The 13,282-nt window shown below is 44.4% G+C and overlaps 1 protein-coding gene across 1 annotated transcript in view; it reads right to left on the reverse strand.

Moving 5' to 3' along the window:
• Positions 1-13,282, reverse strand: part of LOC307030603 (myosin light chain kinase, smooth muscle-like) — a 94,875-nt gene that overhangs the window by 57,977 nt on the left and 23,616 nt on the right. Inside the window, exons 7-10 of the mRNA XM_079667111.1 lie at positions 7,892-8,032; positions 4,853-5,050; positions 4,259-4,460; positions 3,994-4,038 (exon numbers count right to left, since the gene is read on the reverse strand). Of these exons, the coding sequence (XP_079523237.1) occupies positions 3,994-4,038; positions 4,259-4,460; positions 4,853-5,050; positions 7,892-8,032 (586 nt within the window). The remainder of the gene's footprint in view (positions 1-3,993; positions 4,039-4,258; positions 4,461-4,852; positions 5,051-7,891; positions 8,033-13,282) is intronic.

Consider the following 13,282-nt stretch of genomic DNA (forward strand, 5'->3'; position numbering starts at 1 on the left):
CCCCAAAGAGCACACCAAAGAGCACTCCAGAGAGTACCCCAAAGGGTACCCCAGGGAGTAGAGAGTACCCCAGAGAGTACCCCAAAAGAATACCCCAAAGAGTACCCCAAAGAGTAGAGAGTACCCCAGAGACTATCCCAGAGAGTAGAGAGTACCCCAAAAGAATACCCCAAAGAGTACCTCAAAGAGTAGAGAGTACCCCATATAGTACCCTAAAGAGTAGAGAGTACCCCAGAGAATATAGAGTACCCCAAAGAGTAGAGAGTACCCCAGAGAGTACCCTAAAGAGTACAGAGTAACCCAGAGAGTACACCAAAGAATACCTTGAAGAGTACACCAAAGAGTACACCAAAGAGTACTCCAGAGAGTACCCCAAAGAGTACCCCAGAGAGTAGAGAGTACCCCAGAGAGTACCCCAAAAGAATACTCCAAAGAGTAGAGAGCACCCAAGAGAGTACCCTAAAGAGTAGAGAGTACCCCAGAGAGTACACCAAAGAGTACCCCAGAGAGTACACCAAAGAATACCCTGAAGAGTACCCCAAAGAGTACCTCAAAGAGTAGCCTGAAGAGTACCCCAAAGAGCACACCAAAGAGCACTCCAGAGAGTACCCCAAAGAGTACCCCAGGGAGAAGAGAGTAACCCAGAGAGTACCCCAACATAAAACCCCAGAGTACCCTAAAGAGTAGAGAGTACCCCAGAGAGTACCCCAAAGAGTACCCCAGAGAGTACACCAAAGAATACCTTGAAGAGTACCCCAAAGAGTACACCAAAGAGTACTCCAGAGAGTACCCCAAAGAGTACCCGAGCGAGTAGAGAGTACCCCAGAGAGTACCCCAAAAGAATACCCCAAAGAGTAGAGAGTACACCAGAGAGTACCCTAAAGAGTAGAAAGTACCCCAGAGAGTACCCCAAAGAGTACCACAGAGAGTTCACCAAATAATACCCTGAAGAGTACCCCAAAGAGTAAACCAAAGAGTACTACGGAGAGTACCCCAAAGAGTAACCCAGAGAGTACCCCAAAGAGTAGACAGCACCCCAGAGAGTACCCTAAAGAGTAGAGAGTACCCCAGAGAGTACCCCAAAGAGTACCCCAAAGAGTAGAAAGTACCCCAAAGAGTAGAGAGTACCCCAGAGAGTAGAAAGTACCCCAGAGAGTACCCCAGAGAGTACCCAGTACCCCAAAGAGTAGAGAGTACCCCAGAGAGTACCCCAAAGAGTACCCCAAAGAGTAGAGAGTACCCCAGAGAGTAGAGAGCACCCCAAAGAGTACCCCAGAGAGTACCTCGAAGAGTAGAGAGTACCCCAAAGAGTACCCCAAAGAGTAGAGAGTACCCCAGAGAGTAGAGAGTACCCCAGAGAGTACCCCAGAGAGTACCCCAAAGAGTACCCCAAAGAGTAGAGAGTACCCCAGAGAGTTCACCAAAGAGTACCCCAGAGAGTACACCAAAGAATACCTTGAAGAGTACCCCAAAGAGTAGAGAGTACCCCAGAGAGTACCCCAAAGAGTACCCCAGAGAGTACACCAAAGAATACCTTGAAGAGTACCCCAAAGAGTAAACCAAAGAGTACTCCAGAGAGTACCCCAAAGAGCACACCAAAGAGCACTCCAGAGAGTACCCCAAAGGGTACCCCAGGGAGTAGAGAGTACCCCAGAGAGTACCCCAAAAGAATACCCCAAAGAGTACCCCAAAGAGTAGAGAGTACCCCAGAGACTATCCCAGAGAGTAGAGAGTACCCCAAAAGAATACCCCAAAGAGTACCTCAAAGAGTAGAGAGTACCCCATATAGTACCCTAAAGAGTAGAGAGTACCCCAGAGAATATAGAGTACCCCAAAGAGTAGAGAGTACCCCAGAGAGTACCCTAAAGAGTACAGAGTAACCCAGAGAGTACACCAAAGAATACCTTGAAGAGTACACCAAAGAGTACACCAAAGAGTACTCCAGAGAGTACCCCAAAGAGTACCCCAGAGAGTAGAGAGTACCCCAGAGAGTACCCCAAAAGAATACTCCAAAGAGTAGAGAGCACCCAAGAGAGTACCCTAAAGAGTAGAGAGTACCCCAGAGAGTACACCAAAGAGTACCCCAGAGAGTACACCAAAGAATACCCTGAAGAGTACCCCAAAGAGTACCTCAAAGAGTAGCCTGAAGAGTACCCCAAAGAGCACACCAAAGAGCACTCCAGAGAGTACCCCAAAGAGTACCCCAGGGAGAAGAGAGTAACCCAGAGAGTACCCCAACATAAAACCCCAGAGAGTACCCTAAAGAGTAGAGAGTACCCCAGAGAGTACCCCAAAGAGTACCCCAGAGAGTACACCAAAGAATACCTTGAAGAGTACCCCAAAGAGTACACCAAAGAGTACTCCAGAGAGTACCCCAAAGAGTACCCGAGCGAGTAGAGAGTACCCCAGAGAGTACCCCAAAAGAATACCCCAAAGAGTAGAGAGTACACCAGAGAGTACCCTAAAGAGTAGAAAGTACCCCAGAGAGTACCCCAAAGAGTACCACAGAGAGTTCACCAAATAATACCCTGAAGAGTACCCCAAAGAGTAAACCAAAGAGTACCCCAAAGAGTAGACAGCACCCCAGAGAGTACCCTAAAGAGTAGAGAGTACCCCAGAGAGTACCCCAAAGAGTAGACAGCACCCCAGAGAGTACCCTAAAGAGTAGAGAGTACCCCAGAGAGTACCCCAAAGAGTACCTCAAAGAGTAGAAAGTACCCAAAAGAGTAGAGAGTACCCCAGAGAGTAGAGAGTACCCCAGAGAGTACCCCAAAGAGTAGAGAGTACCCCAAAGAGTAGAGAGTACCCCAAAGAGTACCCCAGAGAGTACCTCAAAGAGTAGAGAGTACCCAAAAGAGTACCCCAAAGAGTAGAGAGTACCCCAGAGAGTAGAGAGTACCCCAGTGAGTACCCCAGAGAGTACCCCAAAGAGTACCCCAAAGAGTAGAGAGTACCCCAGAGAGTAGAGAGTACCCCAAAGAGTACACCAAAGAGTACCCTGAAGAGTACCCCAAAGAGCACACCAAAGAGCACTCCAGAGAGTACCCCAAAGAGTACCCCAGGGAGAAGAGAGTAACCCAGAGAGTACCCCAAAATAATACCCCAAAGAGTACCCTAAAGAGTAGAGAGTACCCCAAAAGAATACCCTAAAGAGTACCTTAAAGAGTAGAGAGTACCCCATAGAGTACCCTAAAGAGTAGAGAGTACCCCAGAGAATATATAGTACCCCAAAGAGTAGAGAGTACCCCAAAGAGTAGAGAGTACCCCAGAGAGTATCCCAGAGAGTAGAGAGTACCCCAAAGAGTAGAGAGTACCCCAGAGAGTAGAGAGTACCCCCGATAGTACCCTAGGGAGTAGAGAGTACCCCAGAGAGTAGAGAGTACTCCAGAGAGTAGAGTACCCCAGAGAGTACCCAGAGAGTAGAGAGTACCCTAGGGAGTAGGGAGTACCCCAGAGAGTACCCCAGAGAGTACCCTAGGGAGTACCTTAAACAGAAGCTGAACTCATATTTTCCATATCTTCATGCAGAACAGGTCTATGAAACACTTGTTGTCTGCTTGTTAGGATAGTTATGTCCCTTTCTATACAGTATTGAATGCACAGACTACAAACTTTTTTATAAAACACTATATCTGTTTTGAGGAATATCAACAGGGTTACTCCCCATTTGATCTCCCTAGTAATGATCCTTTCTATGTGTAGTGGTTCCTCTGTAAAACACTGTATTTGACTGTCTTATTACCACAAAGTGAACAAGCTGAACCATCAGAGTAGGGCCTCTGTATGTCAGGAGGTCGGGGATAGATTATGGATGTATGGACGGGGGAGGGGTTGTGCTTCCTTTTGGGTTTAATCCTCGCTTCATCTGCATACTGTAGAGGATTATATTAGCATGCTGCCGTCCACAAAACATCTGCTTATACTTGTAGTTTTGTCCATATATATTAAATCCAACTCAAAAACATGTGATGATACAGAGAGCGGTTCTCTCACCTCAGAGTGATCATGTACTCTCCAGCGTGAAGATCTGTAACCCTCCTGAGGAAGAAGAGGGAACATGTTCCTGTTAGTGTCACGTATTGATTAGTGCAGGATCTACAGATGTATTCAACCCTCCTGTTGTCATTTTACCCCAAGGGACTTCTTTTGCCGTCAAAATATATATAATATTCATCAAATGGAGTAAAAATGATGGGGGTTGTTCAATGCTATACAGGAGAGGACTCTTTAAAGTAGAGACAGGGGACTCTTTAATGACCTGATCAGCAGTGAGATGACGTCCTCTTTCTGCAACAGTTCGTAGTCGCCCCCGGAGGTTAGAGGTCGTCCGGCTCTGGCCCAGGTGCACCCTGGGAAAGGGTCTCCAGCCACAGCGCAGGACAGCAGGACGTGTTGACCCTGAACCGCTCTCACTGCTTTGGGCTTGGTGATGAACCAAGGCTGCACCCCATCCTGGGGCTCTGGAAACAAACACAAACAAAAACTGCGGCTTCAGTAAAACATCTTGGGCTTGTTTTTAAGAATGTATTATCAGGAGGTTCCAGAACTAGGCGCTAAACATACAATCCAGTTGGTAGTGTAAATGCAGTGTGATGGACTGTAAGGGATTGTTATGTTGATTGCAGTCAAAACATGTTGTCTTTATAATTTGTATTTTGTATATCAATTTGAAACATTTTGACCATGTTTTACAGTATTTATCAAATATCCACTCAAAGGTTTTTTGCGATATTTCTTCTGAATTGTCTTTTGTTTACGCTCATTCCTTTTGTGGTGAATTTCAAGATAATTCCAGAAGAGTTTGCGATAAACTGAAACAGATAATAATAATGATCCATTGTTTGAGCCTCACCCTCCACGGTGAGGCGGCACTGGGTCCGGTCCTCTCCGAGCCGGTTCGATGCCCGGCAGCTGTACATCCCGGTGTCCTCTGGGAAAACCTCCTGGATCATCAGAGAGCAGAGAGTCCCGTCACGAAGGAGATGGAAATCCTCTGTCTCAGAAACCTGCTGTTCATCGTGGAGCCAGACCACCTCAGGGGGGGGGAGACCTGGGAGAGGACCAGGGTTTCAGGGAAACTACTGAGATGAGTTACTTTCTGCAGCATGGGCCGAGGAAGAACACAATAACCAGAGAGGGAACAAGTACACACATCCTTTACTCAAGTAGAAGTACAGATACTCGTGTTAAAAGATACTCTGGTAAAAGTATAAGTACTGACTAAACTTCTTTCCTCAAGTAAAAGTAAAGAAGTATGGGCTTTGAAATGTACTTAAGTAAAAAGCACCCATAACTAGCAGCTGTTTTAAAGAGTACCTGACCTCCCTTTATATTAATAGAACAATACTGTCATTGTTAGCTAATAGGGGTGTAACGGTTCACAAACATTTTGGTTCGGTACGTACCTCGGTTATTAGGTCACGGTTTGGTACGTTTTCGGTACAGCAGAACAAATGATCACAAAACATAAAATATATATATATTTTTTTTAATTATCATTAAACTGTGAATAATGTATTAACTCAAATAAATACACAATATAATAAAATTAACATTAAGGTGCAACATTTCGATGAACTGAAATCATCTGTATTTGAACTGTACTGTACTCGTACCTAAGCAGCCAGTTTGACATTAGGACTTGCTTGTCATTGTATTTTCATGTTTGTTTAAAGAAAGATGAACTTGTCCACATTGCTTGCTGAAAGGGCAGATCTGCTGGCACTAACAATGTCTCCTGCTGTGGAGAACACCCTCTCTAGGGACAGAGGTAGCAGATACAGCCAGGTAGCGCTTTGCTAACATGGCAACATGAGGAGATTTGGCGTTTGTAATAGCTTTGGCTCGGTCTGAACTTGTTGCGAGTGGTGGAGGCTTAAATGCTAGCGGGAGTTGGGTTTGCACTTCAGTCTTTTTTCTTTTGGTACCGGTGATATTCACGTTCGGGTGATGCCTTTTCAAATGAGTGTGCAAGTTTGATGTATTGCCAGCCGTGTAACCAATGTTAGTTGAAAAATGCCAACAAACAGCTTTGGTTCGGTCCACCTGTCTTTGTCCGTCATCCTTGTACGTAACTGTGAAACCAAAATGTTCCCAAACCGGAGACTTCAATGATGCTGGAGGATTTTCGAGCTCAACTTTATCTGCGTCTGCCATTTCGCCAGTTCCTCAAATGACTGACTACATTTGAACGCATCCCTGTGACCAGCTCTCATAGTATGCCTCTCGTCCAATGAAATGACTTGCTCGCTCTATGACGCGTTGAACCCGATGTGAGCAAATTACTCTGAATGCTGCGACGCAGCACCTGAGATTACTTCCAAGAAGTTGTTCACGTTCTCAATTCTTTTTTACGATTAACGTTATATTCGTTTGGTACACTTCGGTACACACGTGTACCGAAACGAAGGGCCCGTACCAAATATATTTGGTATGAATACGTGTACCGTTACACCCCTATTAGCTAATGAATGTTATGAGAAGACCAGGAAATGATGGATACACGGATCGTGTTCAAATCAATAAGCACGCAATGACTCTAACTAATAATGATCATGCCACCAAACACACATTCACACTAAAGGAACCAGCCTGTTTGGAAAATTGCTCCTATCCCTCTTGTATTTATTTCTGTCATCTTATTGGCATCTAACCAAGTAACAACAACATTTTCCCATTTACCCACAAAACTAAGCAGAAGGAGAAAACTCTCTATTGTTGGAAACTTAGCTAAACATTTTTTGAATTGAATGAACCTTTTTTTTGGTGAACTTTATTTTGGGTCAACTTTTTTTTTCTTTTGTCACCAAATGTTTATTTTTTTCTCGGCAGCCATTTTACCCCTGGTTTATCTCAACGATAGTGAACTTCTTAAAACGATCCCTACATTTTAAAATATATAATTAATTCTGAATACTAGTGTTTTTAATGAAACCTCATACAAGGCAAGCAGTTCAGTATAATTATAATGAGTGACAGCAGAGAGGCTCTCAGGTAGCAGCTTATATGGAGAAAACCCTCTGTGGAAAATCATTATGTAACACACACACACACACACACACACACACACACACACACACACACACACACACACACACACACACACACACACACACACACACACACACGCACGCACACACACACACACACACAAGCACACACACACCACACACACACACACGCACACACGCACGCACACAAGCACACACGCCAAACACACACACACACACACGCACACACACACACACGCACACACGCACACACAAACACACACACACACACACACACGCACATACACACACACACACAAATATGCACACACACACACGCCACACACCACACACCCACACACACACACACACACACACACACACACACACACACACACACACACGCACATACACACACACACACAAATATGCACACACACACACACACACACACACACACAGAAACACACACACACACACACACATATGCACACACACACAGAAACACACACACACACTCACACACGCACAAACACAGGCATACACATGCAATGAGGAAATGAAGAGCCCTGACTTAAATCTGTCCTCATCTCATCTCCAACATTTCTCTGGAGGTCTGACAGGAAATACCACAGCCAGCGCGCGTGCGCGCACACACACACACACACACACACACACACACACACACACACACACACACACACACACACACACACACACACACACACACACACACACACACACACACACACACACACACACACACACACACACACACACACACACACACACACACACACACACACACACACACACACACACACACACACACACACACACACACACACACACACACACACACACACACACACACACACACACACACACACACACACACACACCGGTTAGCTCCACCGTCATGGTCACCGCGCTGCCATCCATCACCTTCAGGTCTGTGAGGCGGCAGAGGAATCGAGGTGCCTGATTGGCTTTGACCTCTGTGACCTTTGTGACCTTTGACCTGCTGCAGCCCTGCAGTGACCCTGAAACAAAAACACACGAAGAAGAAACATCACACCGATCACCTGTTTAAAAACAACAGAGATGCACAGGTTAAGGGCCATACTGTAGTCCTTTCTTTACTTCCGGCACACAGTGACATCACTACATAACACTTGCGCTCCTATTGGCTAGTGCTCCAACACATTGTAATTGATAGGCTAAGGGGGCGGGTCATCTCTAAACCATCAACCAATCACAACAACTTTTTTTTCTCTCTTCAGTAAGTGGAGACTCTGTGTACTTTAATAATGATGTGTCTCCTCTCTGGCATGCCTGAGATGTACACAGAACGAAGCCTGTTTCCAAACACGTGTGTGTGTGTGTGTGTGTGTGTGTGTGTGTGTGTGTGTGTGTGTGTGTGTGTGTGTGTGTGTGTGTGTGTGTGTGTGTGTGTGTGTGTGTGTGTGTGTGTGTGTGTGTCGGGGGATTTCCTGCTGCAGGAGGATTTTCTCCCTCTGACTGAATTTCCTTATAAAGAAAGGAAACCCATCACAAAGGCACGCTAAGTGACCACTAATGCAAAACCACTCACATTCAGTTTTATGGTCTCTTTATATTTATTTATATATATCTTTATATACTCTTATATATTTATTTATATATATCTTTATATACTCTTATATATTTATTTTGAGGTTTGAAGGGTTTTTAATGGTTTAGCATCTTATTATGTAAGGGATAATGTGCTGCGACGCGTTCATTATGGGGAAAAGAACACCGACAGATCGGCCACATTCTCAACAAAGTAACGACATGACTCCCAATATTAATTGAAATGCTTTAATGGATTTAGAAAATGATTTTATTGATTTAAAAAATAGTTGTATGTATTGATTTAAATTGACATGCATCCGCTAAGAAAAATAGTCCGTTGTTACCGTTTGAACTAACGTAGCAACGGCAGGAACTGCTTCGATAGCGTTTTTGAGGACCTCTTTGTTTACAGATTTGTAAACATCGTTGTTTGCTTTAAAAGTAGCACAGTGCATGATGTCAAGCCTTGGAAAGTATCTAGATATCCCTGCCCTAATGCCAAAGGAACTGCACACTGAATGTGTGTCGCCGTTTGATGTCTATGTCTGGACCGCTGCGTAAAAAGGAGGATTTCTGCCCGTTACTTCTCCGCTGTTTTCTTGTCCCTCTTGTCTTGTCAGTTAGAAAAGCAAACTGCATGCAGATTTTCGGCCAAACTGTAAACAGTTAAATAGAACGGACTTCTTTCTGCAGATGTGAGCGTCCTTAACAACGGTCAATAAGTGCTTGACAGCGGTCTGTCTGTTCAGTATTAACAACGTGTCACGTGTTCTGAATCAACCAATCAGAATCAAGTATTCAACTACACCATGTAATAAAAGCTATTCGATAACACATAGGTTTGAGCAAGCTCTCTGATTGGTCAATAGGCGTGTTTGATTCCACGATCAAACAACGATCAAATACAACGTGCCTAATCAGAAAGTATCCAGTGGCCTACACACGCCACTAGCCTACCGAAACTACTTCCATGAGGCTACATCGTGTGGTTTCCATAGCAACGTTTAGCGACACATAGCCGTTACACTGTTATACATTGTCTCTTGTTGGAAATCGGTAGCTACAAAATGTCAGATTTTAAAGTTAATTTTGATTTGTTGGGGGGCCTCAGTATTGATGAATGGTTGGACATGGACACGGACCACAAAACCAACAAAAGATTTGCGGCTGTTTCAATTGACGAGTTGAGTGCGTTGGAAAAAGTACGCAACGAAAAGAGTACATTGGCGTGAACTACCTGGGCTGTCAAATGTCTCAATGCGTTCTTAAAAGCCCAGGAGAAAATGGTGGATTTCAGAACAGTGTCCAAACCGTTACCATGGAACTACTTTCTAGGAACTACTTTCTGACGGAGATTAACTCAAGCAGAAAGCGTAGGTTTGGGAGCAAATTAGCCACATTATGAAATTATTTTTACGATATTGTTGATTACAATGATATTTTGTGTAATAGAATCGGAAAACTCCAGTACAGGCGTACCAATAATGACGTTCAAAAACGGCCTCTCGTGTATGACTGCTTAATTAGCATTTCTCTCTCTCTCTCTCTCTCTCTCTCTCTCTCTCTCTCATCTCTCTCTCTCTACTCTCTCTCTCTCTCTCATCTCTCTCTCTCTCTCTCTGTCCAGAGTTTAGCATCTCTCTCTCTCTCTCTCTGTCTGAGTTTAGCATCTCTCTCTCTCTCTCTCTCTCTCTCTCAGAGTTTAGCATCTCTTCTCTCTCTCTCTCTCTCTCTCAGAGTTTAGTATCATCTCTCTCTCTTTCTCTCTCTCCTCCTCTCTCAGTTTAGCGATCTCTCTCTCTCTCTCTCTCTCTCTCTCTCTCAGAGTTAGTATCTCTCTCTCTTCTCTCTCTCTCTCTCTCAGTTTAGCATCTCTCTCTCTCTCTCTCAGAGTTTAGCATCTCTCTCTCTCTCTCTCTCTCTCTCTCTCTCTATCTATCTCTCTCTCTCTCTCTCTCTCAGTTTAGCATCTCTCTCTTCTCTCTCTCTCTCAGAGTTTAGCATCTCTCTCTCTCTCTCTCTCTATCTATCTCTCTCTCTCTCTCTCTCTCTCAGAGTTTAGCATCTCTCTCTTCTCTCAGAGTTTGCATCTCTCTCTCTCTCTCTCAGAGTTTAGTATCTCTCTCTCTCTCTCTCTCATCTCTCTCTCTCTCTCTCTCTCTCAGAGTTTAGCATCTCTCTCTCTCTCACTCTCTCTCTCTCTCTCTCAGAGTTTAGCATCTCTCTCTCTCTCTCTCTCTATCTCAGAGTTTAGCATCTCTCTCTCTCTCTGTCTCAGAGTTTAGCATCTCTCTCTCTCTCTCTCTCTCTCTCAGATTTTAGCATCCCTCTCTCTCTCTCTCTCTCTCTCTCTCTCTCAGAGTTTAGCATCTCTCTCTCTCTCTCTCTCTCTCGCAGAGTTTAGCATCCCTCTCTCTCTCTCTCTCTCTCTCTCTCTCTCAGAGTTTAGCATATCTCTCTCTCTCTCTCTCTCTCCTCTCTCTCTCTCTCTCAGAGTTTAGCATCTCTCTCTCTCCCTCTCTCTCTCTCTCTCTCTCTCTCTCTCTCAGAGTTTAGCATCTCTCTCTCTCTCTCTCTCTCTCGTCTCTCTCTCTCTCTGTCAGAGTTTAGCATCTCTCTCTCTCTCTCTCTCTGTCAGAGTTTAGCATCTCTCTCTCTCTCTCTCTCTCTCAGAGTTTAGCATCTCTCTCTCTCTCTCTCTCCTCTCAGAGTTTAGTATCTCTCTCTCTTTTCTCTCTCTCTCTCTCTCAGTTTAGCATCTCTCTCTCTCTCTCTCTCTCTCTCTCTCTCTCAGAGTTTAGTATCTCTCTCTCTTTCTCTCTCTCTCTCTCCTCAGTTTAGCATCTCTCTCTCTCTCTCTCAGAGTTTAGCATCTCTCTCTCTCTCTCTCTTCTCTCTCTCTCTCTCTCTCTATCTATCTCTCTCTCTCTCTCTCTCTCAGTTTAGCATCTCTCTCTCTCTCTCTCTCAGAGTTTAGCATCTCTCTCTCTTCTCTCTCTCTCTCTATCTATCTCTCTCTCTCTCTCTCTCTCAGAGTTTAGCATCTCTCTCTCTCTCAGAGTTTAGCATCTCTCTCTCTCTCTCTCAGAGTTTAGTATCTCTCTCTCTCTCTCTCTCTCTCTCTCAGAGTTTAGCATCTCTCTCTCTCTCACTCAATTCAATTCAATTCAATTCAAAGGGGCTTTATTGGCATGAAAGTTAAATTAAACAATGTTGCCAAAGCATCACAATACAAAATAATTAACAACATTAACAGACATTTCCAATTTTTACATATTATTGATGATATATTATATACCAGTGATACAATTACATTTCAACACGTGTGTGTGTGTGTGTGTGTGTGTGTGTGTGTGTGTGTGTGAGTCTCATTCACTGTCCCTCAGGTTGTGGCATGTGTATACATATTGGGCAGCAAGGTGTGCCTTGTCTCCTTCTCCTAGGAGTACTCTCAGTCTTTGAGAGGTCATCAACCTCCTTGAAACCTGGGATTACAGAGTTCAACTTGTTCCACTAAATGCTCCTTACTTCGTTGAATTTTTGCACTTCAGGAGGAAGTGCATCTCTGTCTCAGTCTCACCTGTCGTACAGTGACCACATGTTCTGTACTCTTTTGGTTGCCAGGATCTTTTGAGTCTTCCTGTTTCGATTGCCAGTTTGTGGTCACTGAGGCCTGTACTTGGTTAGGATCTGTCTCTGCTTTCTATCTCTGACAGTAGAGAGATACTCTGCCAGCTCATACTCCTCTGTTTAGAGCCAGGTAACATTCTAATCTACTTTGGCTTTTAGTTTCTTCTTCCCAATGTTGTAAATAGTTGTCTTTACATTGTGTTATAATGCGTTTGACTGTGATTGGTGTTTGGAGAGCAGTGTTGTTGAGAGACTGGTCAGAGTGGCTCTGAGAGGGGGCAGTTAGCCTCAGCACCAGCTGACATAGGGGACTCTTCTCTGGGGTTAGCTCTTGGCTTTGGAGGGCTTTGGAGTGGAGGGGGTCTCGGGGCTGGATCTAAGGTGGTTAAAGAATGTCAGTGCTCTCTTTTGAGTGTTAATGATCAGTGGGTATCTGCCTAATTCTGCTCTACATGCATTTGTTGGTGTTTTTCTCTGAACACGTAAAATGTATCTGCAGAATTCTGCATGGAAAGACTCTGTTGGATGTTTGTCCCAGCGGGTATAGCTCTGGTGACTGAGTGGACCCCATACTTCACTACCGTACAGCGCAATGGGCTGGATCACACTATCAAAGATTTTGAGCCAGATTTGAATTGGAATTTGGACATTATAAAATGTTCTCTTAATTGCATTAAGAGCTCTTCTGGCTTTTTCTTTGAGTGCATTCACTGCCATGTTGAAACTTCCTGATGCTGTTATGGTTAAACCGAGGTAGGTGTAACTCATACTATGTTCGATGATATGATTATTTATGGTAAACTGGTATTTGTTCTCCTGACATCTGGGGCGTTTTTGGAAAACCATGACATTAGTTTTCTTCATATTGACTGCCAGGGCCCAGTTCTTACAGTACTGGTCTACTATGTCCAGCTGTTGTTGTAGTCCTTGTTCAGTAGGAGACAGCAGAACAAGGTCATCAGCATAAAGCAGACACTTCACCTCTCTCTCTAGGAGGGAGAGGCCAGGAGCAGCACAGTGATCCAACTGAACAGCAAGTTCATTTATATATATATTAAATAAAGTGG

The sequence above is a fragment of the Notothenia rossii genome (genome assembly GCF_949606895.1).
Source record: "Notothenia rossii genome assembly, chromosome: 2".
In the NCBI taxonomy this organism is placed as follows: domain Eukaryota; kingdom Metazoa; phylum Chordata; class Actinopteri; order Perciformes; family Nototheniidae; genus Notothenia; species Notothenia rossii.